The sequence below is a fragment of the Gasterosteus aculeatus genome, chromosome 9 (genome assembly GCF_964276395.1).
Source record: "Gasterosteus aculeatus chromosome 9, fGasAcu3.hap1.1, whole genome shotgun sequence".
Classification (NCBI taxonomy): Eukaryota; Metazoa; Chordata; class Actinopteri; order Perciformes; family Gasterosteidae; genus Gasterosteus; species Gasterosteus aculeatus.
The window spans coordinates 15,012,418-15,038,265 of NC_135696.1; the positions used below are offsets into that span (position 1 = coordinate 15,012,418).

A 25,848-nucleotide genomic window follows, 5' to 3' on the forward strand; every position below is an offset into this window, starting at 1 on the left:
TGAACACTTTTTAAAATTCTGTCTTCTCTCTCTTTCTCTCTCTCCCCCTAAAAGCTGACTTTTATTTTTTGTTTTTGAATGAAACAACTAAAAACAATTTTAAAGTCATGAGTCCAATCCATTAGCAAAGTACTCCAAACCTAAATGCTTATGTCCATATAATGAATGTACATTTATAATGTGAATTTCTACAGTGTCTGTCATTTATTCCTTCTCATACACAAGGACCCCAGTGCTCCGTTAATGATAAGTACAGAGAGATAGCTAATCTCATCACAAATCAAGCACAGAGCTCTAAAACCACACACACTCAACAGCGTTGAAGTCAGACAGTTACAATGTATATACTCAATCTGCACTTAGTTTAACAAGAAGAAAAGATTTATTGAGTCCGATTGCAACATTTGGGAACATAAAGCCTTTTAAGAGATACTCACAGTAAACCTTTTGTAATGTTGCATTTGTACACTGGTAGATTCACCAGTGGACCTTTTTAGGTGATATGGGTCAGACTGGTCCACCAAACTAATGGGCACACAACACAAACTAATGTTTTCTTTTTTTTTCCCAACATTATTTTTAAAATGAACTTACTTCACAAAGAGGCAATTTTGTCTGTATGGTCAAGTGCTAATACAATCAAGCCGTGTGCACTGGACCTGTAAAGTGTGTTTATTCAAATTGTACTTACAATCTGCTACATGCAGAAGATTGATTTTAAATGCATGTGTGAGATGCTCCCGGTTCTCCCAACAAACCACTGATTATTTTATACAGAAGTCACAGAAGCAACGTCAGAACCAAACATAAGTGACCTAAAAGTTACCTGAATTTCAGATCTGCATTTGGCAATGTGCTTCATTTGACTTTGTAATAAAGACAAATGGTGATATATAACTTATTTTATTTACATATAGATGGTAGCAGGGCTTTGAAAATGTTTCAGCAGATGTCCATGAAGTTCGTCCATAACTATTATTCACAACCTTGTCCTTTGCTTGGTGCAAATCAGTTCATCATGTACTGGTATTTGTTTTGTCTACAAGTACAGCGTCTCATGATCATTATTTTTTTTCAGTTGTTAAGGTCAATGAGTTTTGGTGGAGAGGTTTTGCTGCAACCGTTATTTTTGTAAAGCTCCCACTTTGACATCCGTAAGAGCTACAGCATCTCTAACCCAGAGTCCACTCACACTGCCTGGCCTATCACGCATGGCTGCCATGTAATAGCCTGAAGCAAACAGGCACTTAGAAACAGGGTTTTTTGTATGTTATGTTACTTCTTACCGTTATAGTCCTTTCATTATTTATCCAAGTATTAAACAAAGTTAATTTATCCATATAAATGGGATAACAATAATATAAGAATGTTGACGCTTGTTTTCAAGTCGGGTGAGACAGGCATTGATGCTGGAATGATCAGATATAATATGCCTCACTCGATCCTAGCAGAGCAGAACCAGCTTTGAGATATACGTGTACAAATATTACCGCTAATGGAAATTTTTATAGAGCAGTCATGTGAGTGAGTTTAAATGTCTGGCGAATTTTTGAAGATACAGCACCAATAGACCGACCTTTATTAGTGTTATTATGATTGTTACACATCAAAACTACAATGACACAATAATTAGTAGCAAAAGCACAGAATGGTAAAAAAATAAATAAAATTGAACTAAGTATTTAAAAAACGATGACCACCAGAGTGTAATCAGTAAAAGTACAAATTACGAGCTACCGCGAATGCAACATAAATGGGCGGGGCCATCGTGGTCCAATAGAATGCAGCAGCCAGAGACACGTTGACCAGACTGTAACTGACATGTCAGCCTCCTGCGACAACAGCTAACGTTAGCTTAGTATTACTGGACTCCACTATGGTAACTAACGACTGATACATTAAATCCCTTTCTGTTCAGCTTCACGTTGTACCAGATTACTCACAGCTGAGGGCGGCTGTCTACATAAACGTGTTGGATAAAAGCGTCAGCTAAATGGCATGTAATGTAATGTAAATACTGCTAGGTTCGCTCAGGTTGTTTAAGGTAACGTTACTTGTCTTGCGTCATCACAGGTTGTTTCGGACTCACTGTCTTCCGACAGAGGGACCATCCTTCGTGTCAGAGGGCCGCTGGAGTTCAAATGTCACTTAGTAAGCACAGATGGTACGTTCATAGACATTTTAATGCTACTAGATATTTTAATAATCAAGTTATTGAGCCGTTTAAGTAGAACTAGCATGATTTCGGGTCCTATAGTGCCTCCCTGCTGTGTCCCTCTTGCATGCTTTAGGATACACATGTCTTACCAACAATAAATGCTATCCAAGAAAATCATCTACAAACCCAATATGTAACTTTCCTAAAACCAGCTTGACTTTGGTGTCCTCAGTGACCAGTATTTATTTTAAGCAAAAAGGTGTTGACAGAACCTGTGGAAAGAAGCTTGTATGGAAGAAATGGGTCAAAAAATGCTTTTGGTGTTATTCAAGTTGTGCTAAGATTAATCCTTGTTCATAACGTACAGTGTCACATAAAATATATGTATTAGTTGTCTTCACATTGACTAAAAGATCAAATGCATGAATAACTCGTGGCAGAACAATGCAATATAATGCAGCAATGGCAATGAACTAATATTCTCTGTCCGTCTTCTTTCAGCACGGCACATGCTCAAAGTCATCTCAAGAACATTTGAGACGCTTAAATCTCAGGTCAAATCTGAATCCTGTGTTCTAACAGTCTGTGACAGTCCTGTTATTATTTGGCCAAACAAAGATGTCTGCATAACACCTCAAGAAATAACTCCAAACGCACCATGTGATGATATACTTAAATGGATTCAGTAAGTCCACTTTTTTGAAATGTTGTATTTTTTGTATAAAACCATCAACTCTTTGTTACTTGGTCTGAATGATTTTTTTTTTTGTATTCCAGGTCAGATGAACAAGATCCAGCTGGCTTGAGATCTGCAAAAAAGAAAAGCAAAAAAAGTTCAGCAGCAGTACGTACACTTTATGTTTATTGAGGTGTATTTTGCAAAAGGTACTGGACCAAAGGTAGTCCCCTAACCTAAGTATCTCCCTCGACACCGTAGTACAATTACGCTATTGGACGTAAGTACAATCAACGAATCATATTCAGCGCCTGCCTGATGTTGTTCATCAGCAGAGTTGGCCTTCACTGCGAATTAAATATATAGTCATTCAAATCTTCCATCTGGTTGCCTCCAATCAGGGTGCAGTTTTTCAAATGATTACTTCAGATGTCTTGTATTGTCTGACCAATAGTCCCAAACCCAGAAGTGAAAGAAAAAACAGCAAATACTCATGAGAAGTAGAACCAGTTATTATTTAAGATTTTTTTCTAAATGAATTACAGAACCAATCAATGAATTAAACCTAAGAAGGTTCGACCAATTCCTTATTGACCGGATGGTGTCTGTGTGCCTGTGCTTGAATGTAAATTCACCTTTGTTATTCAGAGTGTGATTAACCTTCGCCTGATGATGGAGGCGACAAAGACGGGCCCTCTTTCAGCCCCGATCCTCAGCAGAACCGTCCAGAAATCCCACTTCCTGTCTACAACTTTCCCTGTGGACTGCGTCGTCCGTACCACCGTTAATGAAACAATCAAAGAGTATGTCTCACCTTGATAATAGGCTATATTACTCATAAAGCTACATAACTTTGCTGTATTGGTTTGAGTAAACTTATTCTCACCACCATGAATAATTCTGCTAATTTTGAAGGATTTTTCTCCTGGCGTTGCAGTGCCTTTGAGCGCCTGTTGAAGGCGCTGACTCATCAGCTGTGTGAGATGGAGAAAGTAACCTTGCAACACACAAAGGGGACCACGCTGCTGGTACCTGAACCGCTCCACTTCCTCCTGCCAGAGCCAAAAGGGCTAGTGACCGTGGTTTACCCTGCAGGAGTGCCTGACAGCCAACTGGAGGCACAGCGGAAGGTAAGTCTTTAAATTCCCAAACAAAAAGGCCAGAAGTAGCAGAAGAATCCTCGGGTTCAGGAAGTCCAACTGTTTATCCAACAGACAGTGGATTCAACTCATCCTTGTTGCATGAAACATTGGCATAATAACAGCGTGAAATATATATTTTTTACATTTGTTTTTCATTTTATTGTGGACAAAATATGTCTGTGCAGGAACTACATCAACAGTTCGAGCTACCGGATGACTGGCCCTATTTTAGAAGAGCCAATACTTACCACTTTCCTAATGAGCCCTACAAAGATGGTTACCTCCGAAACCCTCATCTGGTCCTCACACATCCCACGCTGGACAATGGAAAGGTGCGTTTTATCACCGGATTAAAGGCTGTCTCACTCCATCTCCTCTTTTGAAGAAGGATATTGTGTCGCGCTGTGCTTGGAAATTGTAATCTTGTCTGACGTGTGTGCGTTCTCAAGGTGTACTTGGTCCAGGGAACCTACAGCTATCACCACTACATGCAGGATCACACGGATGACAACGGCTGGGGCTGTGCTTATCGCTCCCTCCAGACAATCTGCTCCTGGTTCCAGCAGCAGGGCTACGTAGAGCGGGCCGTGCCCTCTCACAAAGAGACCCAACAGGTACAGTCGTGCTCCTGTAAATATGACTACCACAATAGCATGGACGTGTTGAAATGGCCACTCCCAATGGGCTCTCCCCTTTGCAGGCTTTAGTGGATGTTGGAGACAAAAAGGCAGCCTTCGTGGGTTCACGCCAGTGGATCGGATCCATTGAGGTTCAGGCTGTTCTGAACCAGCTGCTTGGGGTCACTTCCAAGATCATGTTTGTGAGGTGTGTTCTCAGACTCCTATGGATAGCAACCTTTTTTGAAGATGTAATCTAAAGTTAAATGCTTGTTCGCTCTAGTCAAGGCTCTGAGCTGGCATCAAAAGGCAGAGAACTGGCCAACCACTTCCTTACTGAAGGGACCCCCATCATGATTGGTAAGATGGAAGTCCAAAGGGTTTCACAGCAAGCATTTTCCAACTTTCAATCAACTTACAATCTTTCGCGTAAAAAAGTAATTGCATCTACGATATTAGTTCCGTATCGCTAACACAGCTTTGGTGTTGCAGGAGGTGGAGTTCTGGCTCACACTATTCTAGGTGTGGCGTGGAGTGAGACCAGCGGGCAGATCCGCTATCTCATCCTAGATCCACATTACACGGGAGCGGAGGACTTACAGGTCGTCACAGACAAGGTCAGTGTCACAATCATCTACACTGCCTGCGTTTCTCACTGTAAAGTACACATTTGTTGTGTCAACATGTGTTGAATTGAGATAAATGTTATCTTTTTCCAGGGTTGGTGTGGCTGGAAAGGAGCAGATTTTTGGGATCAAACTGCTTATTATAATCTGTGTCTTCCTCTGAGGCCAAAGGTCTTCTGACCTCTCACAACTTTCATCTGATGTTTGTAAAACGTTCAATAATTGCAAATTTGAGTAATTCCTATAAAATAATCTAGAAAATGACTCATGAGCTACGTAAAGCATTGTCTAAGCAACAAAGGCACAGAAAGAGATGGAGGTCATTTGTTTTTGAAAAGACAAATTGATCACACCATGTACTGTACTTTCTGTTCTATTCTGTCTATGACCAGTTGTCTACTGGAGCTCATCATACAAATATATAAACCCTGCACTAATCTGTCCTGGTTTTATTTACTTTCTTATTAAAACCTCTCCTAAATTATTATAAAATCATCATCCATTTAAATAAAAGGGAACGGGTTCTCTTAATCTAGAAGGATTTGACCAATTTGATGGAATGTCTTTGGGTTTTAGACTGTTGGTTGAATGAAATAAGACATTTGTAGACCTCTCCTTAGACTTAGGTAACAATATAATAGACTTATTCAAAAAACATTTTAAATAACTAGTTGAAGCCTTTTTACAGACAACCAAATAAAAAAAGCCCAAAACATAGATAAATATATGCTGGTGAATAAATTATAATGAAGTCCTCATTTCTCCCCTGGAAACATTTAAAGCACCTCCAGGGGCTTTGGTCCCTTTCTGAGAAATGTTTGTGTGCACGGCCCGTCTGATACAGCAGATAAATGGGAAAAAAATCACTCCCTTCTAATTGAGTTTTGACAACCAGTCAGTTGTCAAAGTCAAAGCAAAGCTTTTCTCTTCTCGCATAAATCTCTCAAATTAAATATTAAGTATTTTCTTAGAAGTCTTTAGAGCTTAGACGGGAAAGTTCATTTTCCAGAAACGTATTGTCACTCTTTGTGATTTCTTCTCCATGGGCTGATTGTGTAGCTGGGAGTGCCACAGAAATAACCCCCACTCAATCCCCATCTCTACCCATCCGGCATAGACATGTAAATTCTATGACAGTGACCAGACACAGGTTTATACGATAGATTCACCCAAGACCTATTGTCCTGGGACATTGGCATTTCATTAGTGTGTGTCACTTCTAGGTCTAACAATGTTATTAACAGAAAACCCGTGACTAATTATAATGTCAGGGGACGCGCCTTCAGATAATCCCCTTTCTTGCTAGTGGGTATGCACTAGGGGGAGCAGTTACTTTGGTATAATAGATCCCAAAGGCAAAACTAAATGTCCTCTAGTCTATTCCTCTCTCCTTTCTGGTTATTGATGTGGCTAAGTTGTTTAGACATTTAGCTGAAAAACACAAATCACAGCAGTGTGATTTATTTTCATTTCTTTCCTCTGTAAGATTGTATACTGTGTATATGGTGCCGCTGAGAGGCTGACAGTTACCATGTTTTACTGCTTAGAGTTAACAGCCTAAGCCCTGTTGGACTATAAAATGTTGTTTCGGTTCCCATTTGATGAAATATTTTGTGTTTACAAGGATTACTGTTTCTGACTAGAGAAGATATTAATACTCTGACACGTTTGGAAGGGGATGGGTAAACAAAGGGGTGTGTTGTTGCTTCCAATCTGCAACCTCACCAATAAATATCACACACTGTTCCTTTAAAGGCTACAATGTAACTATAGTCTACAATATGTCAACAAGGCAGAGCATCAAAACAAATATGAGCACAATTTGCTTTAAAAACACACACAATGTATATAACTATATGATATGTATATGGATGTATTTAGTCATTACTCTATATGAATATTGAATATAATGGAATTAATACATTGTCTACTAATAAATGAAAATCACAGTTCTGTCTATCTATGCAATTAAATTGTTACCAAGAAGTTCGTGGAACGAGATAACGTGAATGTGATACGTGACGACCCCTCGTTTGAACTTCCGTTAACGCGACTCTCTCTTTATACGACTCTGAGCCAATGGGTTGCCATGTTAAACCGTTGCCAGGAAGTGACGTCGCTTAGCTACCAGACACCGTCACGTTGACGAAAAGGTAGCCTCTCCTCTATCCCGCTGAAGAATATTGTTTTTCAGTGAAGCTTTTCTTTACATTCAAACTGCTTCTTGAAGTAAATGCAACTGTAACGTGACTGTTACGATTTGCCAGGTAATACTTTGTTGTCTTTCAGCTAAAGTTAGCTAACCGAAGCAACTAACGTTATCTAACACAGTTGGACTAAGATGACGTTAGCTAATTTAGCTAATATACTCTAGCCAACTCAACGTTATTAAAGTTGAAAGTAGCGTTATTGTTTCTCTATTTAAAATATGCTTAGCTTTCGTGACAAAACGTATTACCATTCTACACGGTGAAAAGTCTGAAGTGCCTTTACCATAAATTGTGTTTACATATTTCATTCTAATTTTGATAGTAAAACACAGCTTGTTTTTAAACGTTGTAATTTGTACTGGTCGGTTGAAACACGAGTCCTTTGATTTGCACTCGACTCACATCTCTACCTTTCACCACTTCATAGGTTTAGTGTTGAGGACGTCTGCCATGTTCCATCACGGTGAACTAGAAGGTGAAGTGGATCATTCGTTTTTCGACAGTGACTGTGATGACAGCAGCAGAGACAAAGTGGAAAACACTGAGAGAGGCTGGAATGCTAAAGAGGAGAGACCACCAGCACCTGAGAGGCTACATGCGAAACAGACGGAAAAAAACAAAGATTGCCCTCCAAGGACTGATGGGACAAAAATACCTCTAAAGCTAGTCAAAGACAACAGTAGCATCAGAGCAGAAAATACAGAGAACCACTCTCAATTAATAGAAGAGGGTGTATCATCATCATTTGCCTCTGGAACTGATAAAGCCGAACATATGCGTATATATAACAGTGATGGTGACGCAAACTCTAATTTTCAGTCTAAAAGGCACAACGGAACACTTTTGGAGCTATTGGATGAGGCCAAGGAGGTAGATTGTAAGATTGTGTACAGCCAGAGCTCAAGTGAGTATGAAGAAGATTCATTGCCAGCCAAACAAAAGAAACAATCTCCGAAAAAACAGATAAGAAATCGTCACATCCGTAGTCCATCCCCCGATTCAACTGAGAGCAGCATTGATGCAGACTCAGAGAGCTCCTGTACGAGCAGAAATGGGAGAAGCCGTGTAGATTCTCCCGCCCTTCCCAGACCCAGAAAGCCTTCCTCATCCCCTGGAGGGAGAAAGACCCCAGGGGGCTCCGCAGGATCTCGGGACAGGCCTACGAGCCGTACAGAGGAGTCGGAGGACACCGTGACAGATGTGAGCCCCCTCTCTTCTCCTGACATCAGCCCTCTGCAGTCATTGGACTTGAACCACACAGAAGCTGAAGAGCCACAGCGGATGGAGAGTGGGCCCTCCAGTGGCCTGAGCATCATGCGCCCGGATGAGGACTCGGATCAGGATGTGGATGAGTGTGAGTGAAACTGCCTGTCTGTCAGTTTTCTATGCTCTTTGTTTTATACCACTGTTCCCAACACTGTGTGTGTGTGTGTGTGTGTGTGTGTGTGTGTGTGTGTGTGTGTGTGTGTGTGTGTGTGTGTGTGTGTGTGTAAGTGTGTGTGTGTGTGTGTGTGTATTTTGGATGACACCTCTCTCACACCATAACATAACATAACCATAAGAATATAACATAACATATTACAACACATTTTAAATGAAGAGCTTTGACTTCAGTCCCAGACTTAAACAAATATAATTACAAATGTTTTCATTTTTTGATTTTAACACCATATACAAATCTTTTCAACATGGCATAAAAAAACAATAACTCTTTTTTCAAAAGGGAGATTCAGAAGTTATTATAAATGTCCTCTTCACCAATCAGACTCCCTGGGTTCAGAGAGTCAGCTCGGAGGGAAACTGGTTTTCTGCAGTACTGGGGCAAGAAACCGGAAGAACTACTCGTTCACCAATGATGAGGTGCAGCGCATAGATCGGGAGAACCAGCGTCTTCTCCGTGAGCTTTCACGCCAGTCTCCGGGGCCCAGACCAGGAAGTAAAGAGGGGAAGAAAACTCCTGTGGCCAGCAAGTTGCCTCGTAGTCGCCTCTCTCACAGCGCACTCAACAGGCAACGGGAACAGCAACGCATCGAGAGGGAAAACTTGGTGAGTTTTGCCTCCTGTCTGGATTGACGCTCAATTTCATATCAAAACTAAACTCTAAACTTTAGTATAGGTATAGACAGTCCTGTCCCTCTAATTCTTCAGTTTATTATTTCTTCGGACCAGATAAGACAAACTGAACTGATACATTTTAGAACGGCAACATACAATAAAATGTAACATAATTGATTAGACCTCAGGCAGTAGGTGCTGCTGGTGCTGCTGTGTCTCTAGAAATATATCATTTTTTGCAGATGGCTTATAGCTGGCTTGATTCCCATCAAATTATTACTGCGTCAGGGATCTTCACCAAAAAATGTTGGTGTGTCACATGAACGTTTATTTTTTTACTTGTAATTTGTTTTAAATCAATTGTAGAGGAAGACCGAACATCTTCTGGAAGGCTATGCAACTTACCTAGTTTAAGTTATTAGTGATACAATAGGAAAAACGTGTTTATGTAACTTTTAGCCTGTGTGATTTTCTGCAGCTTTATCACTTAATACTATACATTTATTTAAGGACACTACAACGTTGTCTTGAATAAAGTTTACCACCCCTGAAAGCGGACACGGACGGACTTTGACAGATGCCAGCAGGTGGCAGGGCAACGTCACAGATTGGCGTTATAAGACAGACCAGCGTCTGCAGCTCTGGCCGCTCACTGGATGTCTTGACTGTGCTGGACCACTTTGTGATGGAAGCAACAACAAAAAAGCACTGTTTTAAATTGTTTCTGTCAATTACAACTAGCAGCCATTGACAGACAGAAAAGTGAAAAGAAGAAACACTTTAATCCATTTTTCCACTGATATTTTCACATGTCACTAATGCTGATTATGGATATTACATTAAAGCTGGTTGCAGTTTTTTTTCCGGGAATGTGTTCCACTCCTTTTTAGGACAGACTGTTCTCTCTCCTGCGTCCATCTCTCTGCGTCGTCGGGAGTGCTTTTCACATTCTCTATTCTTAGAGGGAAGTAACTGAATCTGCCGTGTGATCGGTGTGTCCACCCCACACGTCACACATGTAAGACACCCTATTAGTCCTGCACAAGTAGAACTAGTTCTGTGTATTTCAAGATTGGCAAATTATATTTTTGATTGTTCTGAAAATTGATCAATTCTGAAACTATTTGTACACCAGAGTGGGTGGACAGTCTGCACGTAGAAACCGTCAGAGCCCTTTTATGACCTCTGGTGGACGTAGAAGAAAATCTGTTGACTGTTGAGCTTTTTTTGAACTGCGTGGCCTTATGTGCCATTTGCTCTCTGAGGGTTTTCTGCCTAGCGTGATTGTGGGAGTGTGACTCCACGTGTGACATCCAGCCACTCGTCTTTTTTGCCTCATGCTGTTCGACTGTGTTTGCTGAAGAAACCGTTATGATTTCTGTAGAATGGCGACTATTTATTCAGATTCTGGGTTTTGTTGGTAAAAATCCAGAATCGTATACATTTTCAGTGAAGGTCTCAATCAAATGCTAGAAAAATCTTTAGAATGCTGTTATGACCTGATGCGTAGCCAGACGGCAGGTTCTGGCCGCGCTGCTGAGTTTGGCCCATTAATTATAGCCCATGGCCTCCAGCTCGCTAAAGATCTTGGGTTTGCACGCTGCAGCCGCCGTCTTCAAATCGCGATTTTCTATGTGGTCTAAGTCAGGTCTTTGAAACCAAGCCCTGGTGAACTTCGAGGTACGTTTATTTTTTTTATTGAAAACGGCTGAAAGTTTGTAAATGTTTCCAATACAGCTTAAAATAAGTTGACGTAGCTTTTCAAGTTGAACCCGAGAATTATCCTAAAATTTCACTAGAACCAGATTTTTTTTTGCCAACAAAATTAGCATTTGTACCTACTAGGTAAAATAATGTGGTTGTGTTTCTTTCAGGCTTTCTTGAAGAGGCTGGAGTCCGTCAAGCCAACACCCGGCCTAAAGCGCGCTGAACAACTGATGGACTACCAGCAGCACGCCACAATCATGGGAGCGCCTTCGTACCCCGCCTCTATGTCCACCACAAAGTCAGACAGGTCCACCAGCAAGACCCCCCCAGGTGTTTAGCTCGGTTCTGGGTCCGCCAGCTTTTGCTGTGTTCAAAATGCTGCAGAGATTAAAGAAGAATAGCAGACATTTAAAGGTAGCTCTTTTAATAAATCTCTGATGAACTGATAGTTTGTGTGTGTTTACCTGTACTGTACCTAATGTATAATGACTTGTTGGGGTTGGTGTGGTCAACCCCAACCTGCAAAAGGTACAATAGCTTTGTGATTTGATGATAACACAGTTGCTCTATAATATGAACATGTCCCTCTGTCGTTTACACCAGCAGGTCCCAGGCCAGCCAGTTCCACCCAACAAAGCTCCAGAGCGGTTTCCACTAATAACTTCAGGAAAATTCCCTTACCCTAGACGGGGGCAGCCTGGACATTTACTTTCTTAGGCTACTTTGCTTTATTTTTGTAAAGAATGTGCTACACTTTGACAGCTGTGTTAAATAACAATAAACCGGTTCAGAGAGAAACCTTCCATCAAATCTTTCCATTTATACTGTTCATGTTGAAAAGTTATGTTTTTAAAACAATAAAGATATTTTAACTATTAAGTTGGTGTAACGCATATTCTGTTTTTTGTATAACTGTACCACTACAGGTTGTTTTGTAATGGGAGTGGTTGCTCAATATATATTTCTAACTATATATCTAAATCAATGATGGCTGTATTCCATTTAGCTGCTTCAGTTTGCGCATCCTTGTGCATGATGGCTCTAAAACATCATTTGTGTTACTATAACTTCTGCTGGGAAAAGGAATTCAACTGTAGAACAGAGCATGCATCAAAATCACTGGACTATTAGACTGATACATCTTTATTCTTAATAAAATAATGTGTTAGGTGGGATACATGGCTCAGAGCAGTCACAGGATAATGAAACATGGACCAACTGACTGACGTATGACGGGTGGTGACGTCATACCTCAAACCATCACAATATCTCCACTGAAACACCGGCTTGACTGCGACACACAGAAGAAACTGTTTGTGCATCGTGGATATATACAGATTTCTGAGGAGGCATGTGCACCCATATCAGGTATACCTGTACACTACATGCCTGGATTGTAATCCACTACACGCTTATCATTCTATCACAAGAATTAAGACTTAAACAAGTGAAGGCTTTCCTTGTGCACTAGGGAGATTACAAAGTTTATGTGTACTTCTTGATCTCGTCGTACAGCACCAACACAAAGGCGCCGCCCATGCCTCTGATCACGTTGGACCAGGCACCCTTGAAGAAGGCTTTCCCCCCTTCGTCCTTGAGGATCTTCTTCCAGCAGTCGATGGTGCCCTTGTACATGATGTCAGCTGTGGACACGGAGACGTGGACAGTGAATCACAATGCTCACAGAGAGAGCGTATAATGCATCTACTGTATATGTGGCACAAGCATGAGTGAGGCTCACCTCCTTTGCGTCCAGACTGCATCATCATACGACGTCTGACGGTGTCGAAGGGGTACGAGACAATACCGGCTGCAGCGGTGACAGTCTGGGCGATCATCCAGGTGATGAAGATGTGCGTGTTCTTGGGATCTGGCAGCATACCTGCACGAGGGAGGAGTTAGATCATCAGCTCATCAGTCAAAATATAAAATAAACACACTAGTTTAAAAAAATCTGTTCAAATCGACCAGATGTGCGCACCTTTGGCTGTGTCGAAGCATCCGAAATAGGCCGCCCTGTAGATGATTATACCCTGCACCGACACGTTGAATCCCAGGTAAAGACCCTTGAGGCCATCGGTTTTGTAGATAGTGCTGAGGCAGTTTCCAAGACCGCTGAACTCCCTCCCGGCGGCGCCCTTACCGATGTCGGCAGCCAGTCTGGTTCTGGCGAAGTCTAGAGGATAGACGAAGCAGAGCGAGGTCGCCCCGGCCGCACCGCCAGATGCGAGATTACCGGCGAAGTAACGCCAGAACTGTGTTTTTTGATCCACGCCGCCGAGGAAGATCTTCTTGTACTTGTCTTTGAAGGCAAAGTTGAGGGCTTGGGTGGGGAAGTAACGAATCACGTTGGCCAGGTTGCCTCTCCAAAAGGAAATAAAGCCCTGTTCCTTCGGGATCCTTACCACACAGTCCATGATTCCCTTGTACTGCATCTCTGCAGTGATCTGTTTGCTGGCATGCTGGACCTACAGGTAAAGACAATACAAAGTAATTAAGTAAAAACACCTATACATTTTCGTTTAAAACGCTGAGCAAAGGAACTTTATCCTTGGACAATTTTCCATTAACAGCAGAATATATTGCTTTGTTTTTCATTTTAAATAACTTCGATATCATTCGCATAATATTTTTCGTCCATGCATTACTGTGAGTAGTTGCAGACCTCCATCAGTCTACAAGCACACTCCTGTCACTTGAGAATCAGCTGTGTATTAGATTACATAGTTCAAGTTAAATTTAGCAATTCCCTTTTCACCAAATATTATGCGGCCATCTGTTACATTGGACTAACAATTTGCTTAATAAACACACAAAGTAGCTCACAAACTACTGTTAGGGTCCGATCGACATATGGAGATCTTGTCACTCATGGCAGCAACTTTGCAAAGTCCAGTGCGTAAAACCATCTCCGCACTGACCGCGGACCTCTGACGCGCGCCTTGACTTCACATTCCTACGAGAATTCACACCGTGCACAGCTCCGTTTATACAAACACCCATTCCAGGTTTACATCTCAACGTTTGGTTCATCAGTAAGACAACACCCACGCACACTTTGCGCATAAAATAACGACCATGCGGCCATGCTTTTGGCATTGGATGGTTCCATTATTTTACCTGCAGCAACAGCTTCACTCTCTCAATCGGAGCAACAGCTGTCTTGGAGATGGCAGCGGCGATGCCACCGGCCAAAAAGTCCTTTATGAAACTAACCACCGCGTCCGACATGGTTGGATCTTTCTTGTGCAGATATGAGACACCGTCGCTGACCCAAAGCTCCTCGAGGACACCCGACGCACATCCAAGTGGCCGAGGCCTGCCAATCTGCCCGCATATATGTGCGCCAGGTATCGCGAGAAATGTGCGTGATGGTTTTGCGTTTCACCAAACGGAGAAACGAGGCGGGATCCGAGGTGGAAGGTCAGCACGTGCGCCATGTTCCTGAAGTCAGGAGAAGCCGGAGACGTTTAAATGACACAATATGTGTGGTTAAATTATTACTAAAACATAGAGTTATTTGTACTATATTCTAAGCAAGTGTTTGCCTTACTTTCTGCTTAACAAATTAAGCATCTTCATCCATAGAAAACGAGGGTGCTGGACCGCTACATATGAAGTGTTCTCTAATAGGAATAAAACAATTGCGATATTGATTTTACAACTATAAGCATTCAAAAATGTATAAAAATAAATGCTCATTTAATTAAAAAAAGCATGATGAGACAATTAAATAAGTTACGTTTGAAGTGGTTTTACCAGGTCCGTCGTCATAGGAATGTAATTACCACCTCGCTGCCACGTGGCGGCGCTGCGTGACTGGGTTGATTCACAGGATTCAAGAAGTTTCCTAACGGGACAATTAAATGAATACAGACCTTTGATAAAAGCCTGTATAATAAGACAATGTTATCATGCCACAGAGTCTTACGAAGTTGTTCTTGTTTGTTTTATAGAGTATTACTTAAGTAGTGTAGGTAGTGATAGACCCGGTTTTAAAGGTTGATTTAAAAAAAACATTGAGACTTGATCCTTTGTGTTGCTTAGATAGAAAACTTAGACAGAAAACTGGTTTAATGCTCATCTAAAATTGTCTTTGGTTGTGGTTCTATTTCCCAGCCCCGTGCGTCTGTGTTGTGCTGTCTAGTCAGCGGGTGGCACCAGAGAGCTTGTTTACATTAAAGGGCATCGCCGAGGCCCCCAGGGTGCAAATGTTGTACCCAGTGAAACAGGTGCTTTCCCGGAGTTACTCCACACCCCACTCACAACAATACAAATAACGCACTACTTTACTGGTTCCCCACAGGGAAATGTTCTTCAGCTGCCCCCACCAGCCAGGTCAGAGGTCAGGCCCAGCTGCAAGGCATCCAGCCTCGGAGCTGGTTGGGGATTCAGCAATCTTGGTCACGTGAGCACTTCAGTCAGGCAGATGCTTGCTGACACGGGGGCTTGCACCTGCCTTTGGTAACGTCCTAGTGTTTGCAGGTTCAGAGCACTTGGACCTGATTCACAATTTCCGCGTCTTCATTCTGAACTGTCAGCGAATAGCTGGTCTAATGTCGTTGTTGTAAGTTTACAGTTATTAATATCCATATCAAGCTACTTTTGGGATTTGACGTTTCATTTCTCCAATTTTCTGGATTATTATCACAGTGTGTATGATTATTATCTCGGGGAGTTTTGTATTTGCAAATTTGCCTCTTCTAGTATTTCCCAAAAGTATTTTTCTTTTTCTAAATCAACCAACGGCTGCTCACGTGATCCACTAAAAATATATATGTATGTATGTATGTATGTATGTGTGTATGTTGGGCTGAACATCAGAAGATTAGCTTCTTGTGTTATGTCTAGAAACAAATGTAACTTGTTTAATGCCGTTGAAACTCTTTTTCATAATTTTATTTAAATCTGATCTAGATTTGCAAAAGTCGTTGCTCAGTAACCTTGGATCTTGGAGATTGAAGGAGGGGTTGTGGGCTTGGATTTGCATTTTGAGTATGAAGAGCTGCAGGTGTCAGACAGTTTCACCCCCCCCCCACCACACACATAAACACGCACATAAGCAAAGCCGTTACGCAAAGCTCCAACACCAATACAGTCACTGATTTTATCTGTTAAGAAGTAACTGTGACGAGAATCTCTTTATTCCTCGGGTCCCCTACCGTCTTAGACCTTAGATCTCAGACGAGTAGAGACTCAAAGATAATGGAGATTATGAGTGTCAGACAGGGTTAAAACCGCAGATATTAGGGTCAAAACTCACCAGCCTATCGGAGCACTGGTTGCTTCTAACTCCAGCATGGGATTTAGTCTGAATTTCTCAGTGAGATTTAAATATTCTATAAACTAATTCAAAATGTGAATTTTCCGTTTTTTTTATAGTAAAAATAACGTAGTAGTTTTAACACAGCAAAAAGTTTAAATGGTCTGCACAGATGCAGCACATGGATTCAATAAAAGTTACTATCAAGATTTTGTCTTTATTTATTTGAAAATAATTTGCTTGTTTATTTGGATATCTTTGTGCTATTTACAAAGGGTAATGCGCTGTAGTAATATTCGTCTTATTGTCAGAAAATCCCATCTAAAGACCCAAAACAAGTATGTCTAACCAAGCCCTTCAGTTCCTTCTGAAGTCATAAATATTTTAATTTGTTCCGTTAAATATAGTGTTATAGTCTCATAGATTGATACACATTTGGTACTCCAGCGAGTATTTTAGGCAACAGGATGGTGAAACTGAGAATAAAATTGAAGCAGTCTAGTAGTTGTGGATTATTTAATATATATATATATATATATATATATATATATATACTATGTGATAATACAAGAATAATTAACCAACAGAGAACAAAAAGGATGGTTCAACAAAAGCTCAGTCCCCCCCCATAAAGGAGCTCATGTTGGCTGTTTATTCCCTCACAATGCTCGATCCCACGAGTCTCCTGGTTAAAGTCATAATGTTAATACAATCCCCAAATCCAGCAGGCTGGGATCCACACTGAGTCCCCCGAGCGATGTGACAGCTCTCTGAGACTCAGGAGGGAGGAGATTATTTAAGTGTTTCCCCTCTTCTGGTTAATTTTGGCTGTTGGCCTGTTTTCAACACACGTTTCAGAGGCTGACAAGGTGAGTGAAACGCACACGTGTGAGTTTCAGAGAGAGAGAGAGAGTCATGTAACAAAAACATAACCATTCATATTTTTAGGTGATTATACACTAAAGAAAACATACAGTACTGTATATATATAAAATTCCCTCAGACTGTTCCTTTAAAGACACTTATTTCCATATTAAATCTCTGTGCACTCTTACGTGTCATTAGCATCAGATATACACATTTACGTGTGTGAAAAGAAAGTACTTCAACAACACTAAGTGTTGCAGTTGCTTCTGATGATTCAGGAGTTTCCAGGGTTCAGAAGTGTCCCAATGTTTGTTCTTAAGCTGTGAATTTGGGGCTGAGAAGCAGCACTGCAGACGGCTCCTTCACAGATTATCTTCCCCTAATTGGATGTGTTAGATAAAGTAAACTTTGCTCACAGTCCATTTTCAGGCTTTAAAAAGTCTTTTGGAAGATAATGAAAAAAGAGTTAAAACAAATAGAAAACATAGAGAGAGAGAGTGTGTCTGTTTCTGTAATTAGATAATTGCAGATGTTATTTCTTTTTAGATGAGTTGTTGGCCTTCTCTGTTCATAAAAAAATAAATCACCCCATTTAGTAAAAATAAATGCTTAAATTGTTCATTGTTCTGGACACAACAACGTTTAAAGAAGCCAGAACTTTTTCAGAACCTGTTTTCCACTATGCATCCTACGTATGGATGCAAATGCAGCTATAGCAATTTTGTTAACAACCCCCACAAGACAGCATTAGGCCTGAACAAAAAACTCTCATTTCCTTGCAGTGACGTTTTAATCCCCTTCACGTTCCTCCACCTTGTCGGCTTCACACCGAAGTGTGGAACATTTTAAATTGCAGCACTCATCTCTCACTCACAATGAAAGAATCCACTTGGACCGGCCGTCGCCCGAGAGATGCTAATCGATTCAGAGCCGTAATATATTTTGTAGCACTCTCAAGATGATGCTGCCGGTCATTTGAGTGTGAGAATTCATTCATCCACTCTTCCTTCTACGCAGACAGACAACAACCTCTTCAAACATCAAAAACAGATTTCGGACCCTCTTAATATCCCTTAGTCCCAAATTAGTGGGGTCATTTTAGCTGTGAAATACTCTGAATTGAAATGTTTAACGAGGAAGTCTTTGTCACACAGCTTGTCAAGAGTTCAACCTGCAGTGTCTCTATATTGTGTAATAGTGCTGGTATGTAAATGTATTGGTTTTATCATGTATATTATGTTGCACAGAGGTTCTTCTTCCTTGTGAAGAGAACATCTTTTGTGTTCATTTTGTATTCAGAATAAAAACACTTTCAGACAGGTAGAAAAACTTCACCAAATTATACAGATGGTGGTTTTTAGAAATAATGAGCTCTGTGTTGTAGTTTCCAGATATAAAAAATAGCCTTAACAAGTAAGTAAAACTCCAAAACACAACCAAAACACATGCCACGCTTAATATCTTTATTGTTTTCATTTGTTCAATAATTATTCATAATAACGCATTAGTGAGTGAAACCATCCGTCAATTAATTGATGAATTCATCATTAGAATATTCAGTGTTCCTGTGAGTTTCTGCTTCTGAAATTGGGGGATCCACTTCTACTCTGTTTTCTGTTATTGGTCTTTGGGTTTTGGACTCTTTTTTTAAACGAGGATAATTTTTTTGTGTGGGAAGAAGTGAAAGGCAATTTTTGATAATAATTTTAAAAAGAAATATTAATTTCTAGTAAAAGTAATTTGTTATTTTCTCCTGCAGATTATCTTTCACAAGGTTCAAAAGAGACCAGAGAGATATTTGTGTTTTATGATTTAATCTCAAATGATCAAATACTTGCCATGCTTCACCCCTCGCTTAATAAATCATTTCAATGTAAAAACACCTTTCACAACGTCACACGTTTAGCCAAATGTTATGTCATTATGATTCTGATGTCTCTGTTGAAACACGGTTTAAGATTATCTGAACAATTTAAAAGCAGATTAGTCGAAAAAGCCTTTACACCTTTGATAAATCAATCTGTTTGGATGTGGGTTTCTCTGTCAGTGTGTGTGTGTGTTGTGCTTGTGTTAGTGTGATTGACAATGCATCACCGACCCTTTGATTGGGGGATAAGTCACTGCTTGTGCGCCCATCTTGATTCGATGGCCGGAGAGAGGTCTGATTGACCCCGTGACCTTCGTGTGTGGGGCGAAGCTGCCCGATGACGGGAGCTCCTGTCAGCGGGGTTAATGAGCAACGGCTGCTGGGCCGAGGCTAAGTGACCGGGCCGGATGACCACCCTCTGCTGTGACCTTCTCTCCACGGCCACCGGCCAGACAACCCCTCCGCCGCCCGGCACCCACCTTTCTCCTCCCTCCATCCACCATCCGGCCCCATTAGTGAAGCCCCGACTCGGGACTTAAGCTCAGGTTTGTACAGCTGCTGCGCAGGTTTTCAATGGTCAACAACGGAAATGCTCACTGCCCCCGTCGTCTTGGGAAGTTTGGGAGGCAGCGGCGCGATTCCCAACACATGCCCACAGCTAAACACCAAATGATGAGTGAAATGTAAAAAATACTACTCATCAGGAAAATCTCTGCAAACTCATCATCATCGATAACGCTTTATAGATCAGTCACATTTAATAAAAGAAAAATACTTTGGAATCTCCAGATTTGGTTTGTGCATTTTGTTCTTTGAGATCTTATTTGCCATTTACACGGATTATCTAAAAGGGAAAGAATATGGTTCTTAATTCAATTCAATTAATAAAGTTTATAAAGGCAGACTCGGTGGCTTATTAGAAAGTAATTGAATCCTTCCTACAGAATCAAACATTTTGTAGACGTCATATTTAATTAGCCATTATTTCTGCCATTTGTTAAAACTTTTTCACAGAACGCTTATTGCTGATCTATAAACATTTCTATGATTAATTAATGAAAAAATCAACACATTAGGACATATCGCTTATCAGGAAGTGGCACCACATTTCAATGGTTTTGAAAAAATAAACAATTATTTCATTCGATGCAAATATTTCAGATTCCAAAATGTGAATAAGGTACCAGTCAAAAGTTTGCACTTTCTCATTGAATTGAATAAGAAAACTTTTGAATGGAATTGTACATTAAATCATGTATACAGTATAACTTTATAAAGGCCGTTAATAAATGGACACCTACTTACATTTCTAAATAATCTAGTATTATCAATGTAAGGTTATTTAACCACTAGGAAGTTTACAGATCGTCATTTGTTAAAACGTTCTGCTGTTATACAAATTAAAAGATTGAATGTGGCCCAATTCGACCCGACTCGATGCTTGAGCCCCGTTTGTTGCGTGAAGTCTCGGGCGGCAGCTGAAAGCAGCCCATCCCAGTGTGGACGTTTGTTGGAGTGAACAGGGTAATGAATTTTAAACTGCTATAGTAACAGCTCTCAGACATGTGGTTTTAGTGTGTGAGCATGTGTGAGTGGGTGGGCGTGTGTGTATGTGTGTGTGTGTGTGTGTGTGTGTGTGTGCGGTTGGGATTTGCAGTTGTGTCTGTGTCTATGTATTTTCTATGAATGTAGGGGATATGTGCATAAATGGGGCTGGGGGCAGGGAGTCATTCTCTGTGTACGTGTGAGTGTATGTGCTGAGGATAAAGACCTAGCAAGCCAGCCTGGCTTAGTTGACAGGTGACAAGGGTTGTTTTCAATGGGGATTTTGTAATACCAACAGTGAGGAAAAAGCCAGGGTACCAAGGGACTTCTGAAAAGAGAGAAAGAGGACTTTTATTCTTGCAGTGACGGAAGAGAGAGAAAGGGCAGTGAAGGCTTCGAGGGACTTAAGAATCACGCTAATCAAACTGCTCCACCGTCTAGCGCACTCATTTTTATTCAAAACGTAGAAATGCTAAATCATTCCAATCGGATTGATCCCTGTGTCAGTGCCTGTGTGGCATTTTCATTCTCTTCTTTCCTCCGTATCCTCAACTTTGACATATCAGTCAAGCAAGAACAGAGCTGTTACAAAGACCAGCGATCCAGAGGCGGCCTAATAGTTGACAAGTGGCATTTTAAATGTCGTTTTCTAAATATGCATGTATTATAACTGTTATAACAGTTAAAAAAAGTAATATCATATTTATAATTGAATTTCAAACACGTATACATACACGTACAGATTAACACATATCAACCGAGACTTATGTTACTCAATGGTGCCACAAGATAACATGGCACCACCATACCTATTTTATTTATACCCAATGTATCTCTGTCAAGTTTTTGCTTCGTGTCAAGCCGAGATATTGAATTTATTGCATTTTGGGAAATATGAGACCATGTATTTTAAAATCTTGACCCCGTCACTTGTAAGCCTCCAATTTAATGAAGAGCAACATGAACGAAATAATGAGAAAATAAATGTTCTCAATGGAATCTATATATATATATACACATATATATATATGATCTTATTAAGAACCCACAAAGGTGTAGATTTGATTTAGTGCTTTGTAAAAATTACTGCCAAACCAATCACAGATTTTGCACAGATAATATCTATGGGATTGTACCATATTTTTACATCTGGGGACCCCAAACAAAAGCAATGCATTAATTTTCATCTAAAATCATGTTTATAAGGATAAAGATATTTTTTAAAAGCCATGAGCTGGTAAAACCCTCTCGATGTTTTGAGCTGCAAGAGGAAAATAATTGTATAAGTTACCAAATACGCATGTTATCAATCATTCAACTGATGAACACAATTTCTCTAAGTATTATTTATTTCTACGCAGTTGATTCCTCACGGACGTTTTTTCCACTTGGAGTATGTTCACTTCAGTAACTGGACCAACATCAGAGTGGATTAGTGGCTGCAGTGAACAGAGAAATTGGTAATTGTGTTTAAAAAGGACACATTTTTAGGGTTAAACACCCCTGCTGTGACCCAGCCTGTCCAACCGAGAGCATTTACCCAGGCAAACAGTGGCCTCTCACCCACCCACCCACCCACCACCACAACACGCCCACCCCACTGGCTGGTGGCAGCCGAGCACTGACTCAACTCTCGTCCCGTCCACCACTGTCCCAGATTAAATCGTGAAATCATTTAGTGTTTGTGTGGTCTTCCCCGGCTGTGAGGAGAAAGGATGGACCATCCGGAGAGACGGAGAGGGGGGATCCAGCTCCAGTCAGTGTGTGGGAACCACATAGGGGGAAATCCCTGGCTGATCCTGGCAAAAACACTTTGTTTTTCTCCCACCCCTTCCCTCCCTCTCTTTCTCTCTATCCATTTTTGGGTTTTCATTTTTATTCATAGGGTGATTGGGGCAGAGGGAAGGGTGTCAAGAAAGCAGGGGGCAGTTTGTGTGTGTGTGTGTGTGTGTGTGTGTGTGTGTGCAGGAGGAAGGGATTGTTGGTCTGCTGACACCACTGGACGTAGGTGCAGGCCTCAGACCAGGCCTTTCCAACAATAGCCACAGTGTTGTTTGGGTAGTTGCGTCCAGGACTCTTGGACATTCTTCCCATGTCAGTATAATCACTACTGGGAGGTAGCTCCATTACGGATTACCATATCATTAATAGTATCCATGACTTTTGTTCAAAGGCTACTTGTGTAATGTTGCCTTGTGGATGACGGTTAATCCGCTGAGCTGCAGCTGTAGGAAAGAAGAGGGTAGATCCCACCATCAGTCTCTCTGCCTCACACACACACACAGATATAGACACACTCACTTCTCCACACATGCTAACACATATAGAGGCATCTCTCTGCCCAGGCCCACGGGGATCAGGCCCCCTGAAAGACAGATACAAACAACAGTCAAATACAAAGTTCCCCCCATAGAGAAAAAGAAACATCCATTCTACACTTCCCAACTGATCCCCTCCTTAAAGCCAAAGACCAACCCCCTGCCTCCCCCTTTTCTCTCCCCTTCTCCTCCCGTGTCCCAGAGTTGGCTCTCGTCCTCCCATTAAAGCCCCCCGCTCTTTAGCGCAGCCTTCCTCTCAGATGGTGGGCCAGATTAGGAGGGGAACAAAAACAGTTTTCAATGTAAAATGTGCATCTTGTTAGTCCTTTTTCTCTCCTCTGCTATCTTATGATGGGGAGAGAAAAGGAGACGCGTAAGCAGCCATTCAGAAAGTTATCTGTGGGTGTCTTCTCCTCACAAACGCTGGCCTGTGCTGTGGTGTTTTTAATCCTTCTATTTTTTAAGTCTGCCGCTGGATTTTAACAGAGAATACGCCATGAAACCCCCCATAGACTAGGGTTTCCCCAGGCATCCCAGCTCTGCGTTCAATACGTCTTAAATGGATGGGTCTTTCTTGCAGACAACATGTAGCAGTGAAAAGAAAAACTTCTTGTCCCTCTTTTGTTAATGTTAAACGTGTTTGATTTGTTCTTAGTGTAAGGATTTTACGATATGAAAAAAAAAAAATCTGATTTTAATACAATTATGTAGGAACTATTATACAGATTTCTTTAAAAGAATGTTAATTTCATTAATGCGTCTTGTCCTAAATGTAGCTAAATCATCACTCAGCTCAGTATTTGTCGTTTTGATAATATAATCACCCTCTTTAAGATTCTTGTTCCGAATACAGGGCAAGGAAAGAATATTGGTAATATCTCTATTTATCTACAGTTTTTATCCAATTACATTTGTTCCAAACTGTGCTATATCGTCTTTACAATAAGAAAACATACAAAAATCATGTACTTTCGTAGTGAACAGCAGCGGCAAACAAAGGCCTTTTCTGGATTATCTCCTCGCATCGAACAACGTGTAACTGATTCTGTTCGGCCTTCAACGTGAAAATCGGGGAAGCAGCTTGTTTGATCGTTGCTTGAATGGATCGCAGCTCCGCCTCGGGAAGCCCGAGAGTCGCCCACGGTGTTGGCATCTTAATGCGGCAGAGCTGCCAACTTCGACTGTGGCAGACACCTCTGAATAACGCACTCTTGGGCCCTTGTTTGTTTTCCTAATGGGTATCAAGGTTGAGTTTAAAAAAACACTTCTTTGTGTGCTGATAGTGGGAGTTTGAGAGGGGAGCACGACTGATGCCGCTAAGTTACATCAAATTATATAAACAATGTTTGATATTTATGACATAAAAGTTTTTCTGGTAATTCAATATTAAGACTGTTTGCAGGAAAATCGGGCAGCCAGAAGTTGCCATCAATGAATGTTGAAAGTTAACTTTAGGAGAAGAAAAAGCATAGTTTGAACCTTCATACAAAGAAAATGAACTCTTTCTTCTTTCTTGGATCCTGACGCACAAGTGTAATGGAAATGATAACTCTACTCATTCAACACCAGTCTTGTGCATTCAGACACTTGTGATGTTTGCAGTGTGGTCATTTTGATCCTGGTTATAACATAACCCTTATAATATCCCCCTGATTACCTACACAACTTTCATTCATAACATTGCTGCGAACCACAAGTGCATCCTGGGGGTTTAAGACTGGCTTGAAAAATGTATGTGTGTGGGAACATTTGTTTCATGGCATCCTTCGTCTTTCACTGTTATATAAAGTCAACAAGCCCACAAAACAGAATGATGGAGAAATGAACTGTCTCAGAAAACTGAACCTCATACATGCAGAAACTGCCTTTAACAATTGTGTATTTAACATTAAACACTCTCAAACTAAAAGTTAGTTTTTCCGGCAGCTGAGTCTCATTTGATGCTTGACGAGCGTTATTTCTAACTGATTTACTGCTTTCTGGTTGTTCTTCCACAGTCCTAGATGTGCTGCATCATGTTCTTGGTGTCGGACATGGGAGCCATGCTGTGAAGGTCACGGTGAGGTCACTGAGCGCACGACCGCTTCGCCCACCACCACGATGACCACAAAAAAACAAACTAAACCCTTAAAAATAAAATCAAGCTCTGCATTTACAATGTTGCTTCTTATTTTAAAAAATGCTAACATTGTTTCTCTGTGACTCTTTCTTTGGCTCTGCTTTATCTTCATTCACCCACCCCATGAAAAATCTTTCGGCACAAATAAAAGCGTTCTCTCAACATTCAACATTCACAACAAAACATTTAATTTAGAATCATTCAGTTTGACTTGAGATGAAGTCTTCGACCCTCACCGGCTGGCAATCTCATTTCTTCTTCTTCATTACTTTACTTTACTTACTTTCCCCGGATCAGTTGCTCTAATGGTGACCTCAGAGGAGTGACCTGTGGCGCCCCGGGGTCGCCCCCCTCGTTGGCCCCGCGCTGGCCCCGGACACAGAGGAGCGTCCGTCATCCCGCCGGACAAAAGGGCAAACATCCCATGCTCGCCCCTCATGAGTCCAGCCAAGCGCACAGGGAGCACATTAGGACCACTGGGTTTTATTTACCCTTTTCTCTTTGGCCCTGCAAAGACTCGGCCGAGGCGTCAAGTCGGTCAGGTGCCTTTTAGTTGTGACCGTCTGACCACATCACGCACCCATGGCCTCTCACGTTCCTAAAGAGCCCGTTGTCGGTTTTCATATTCTCCTTTTGCCACTGAAGCGTTATGTTTGAGAGCGGGAATAAACCAGCCTG

General features: G+C 41.2%; 3 protein-coding genes across 8 annotated transcripts; 2 read left to right on the forward strand and 1 right to left on the reverse strand.

Annotated features, from left to right (window-relative positions):
- The first annotated feature begins 1,760 nt into the window (after positions 1 to 1,760).
- On the forward strand, positions 1,761 to 5,656 carry ufsp2 (ufm1-specific peptidase 2). Its single transcript, XM_040187073.2, has 12 exons — positions 1,761 to 1,879; positions 2,074 to 2,164; positions 2,660 to 2,843; positions 2,936 to 3,002; positions 3,483 to 3,637; positions 3,772 to 3,964; positions 4,162 to 4,308; positions 4,426 to 4,590; positions 4,677 to 4,801; positions 4,877 to 4,953; positions 5,086 to 5,210; positions 5,313 to 5,656. The coding sequence occupies exons 1-12, from the start codon at positions 1,877 to 1,879 to the stop codon at positions 5,397 to 5,399; spliced, it is 1,419 nt and encodes a 472-aa protein (XP_040043007.2). The 5' UTR covers positions 1,761 to 1,876; the 3' UTR covers positions 5,400 to 5,656.
- A 530-nt stretch (positions 5,657 to 6,186) lies between these two features.
- On the forward strand, positions 6,187 to 12,070 carry cfap97 (cilia and flagella associated protein 97). Of its 6 annotated transcripts, none has more exons than XR_013468800.1 (5): positions 6,187 to 7,372; positions 7,857 to 8,783; positions 9,195 to 9,475; positions 11,359 to 11,605; positions 11,795 to 12,070. XR_013468800.1 is itself a non-coding variant. In XM_078109057.1 (5 exons), exons 2-5 carry the CDS (start codon positions 7,880 to 7,882, stop codon positions 11,875 to 11,877), a joined length of 1,431 nt encoding a protein of 476 aa, XP_077965183.1. In that variant the 5' UTR covers positions 6,187 to 7,372; positions 7,857 to 7,879; the 3' UTR covers positions 11,878 to 12,070. The 6 variants fall into 6 exon arrangements, 4 of the variants coding, with proteins under 4 accessions (XP_077965183.1, XP_077965185.1, XP_040043006.2 ...); XM_078109057.1 differs by having other exon boundaries at positions 11,359 to 11,521; XM_078109059.1 differs by having other exon boundaries at positions 11,359 to 11,521; positions 11,798 to 12,070.
- Positions 12,071 to 12,318: 248 nt separating this feature from the next.
- On the reverse strand, positions 12,319 to 14,584 carry slc25a4 (solute carrier family 25 member 4). The gene is made up of 4 exons (XM_040187074.2): positions 14,312 to 14,584; positions 13,173 to 13,659; positions 12,933 to 13,073; positions 12,319 to 12,834 (listed from the first exon to the last, which is right to left on the reverse strand). Exons 1-4 carry the CDS (start codon positions 14,420 to 14,422, stop codon positions 12,677 to 12,679), a joined length of 897 nt encoding a protein of 298 aa, XP_040043008.2. The 5' UTR covers positions 14,423 to 14,584; the 3' UTR covers positions 12,319 to 12,676.
- Between the last annotated feature and the right edge of the window lie 11,264 nt (positions 14,585 to 25,848).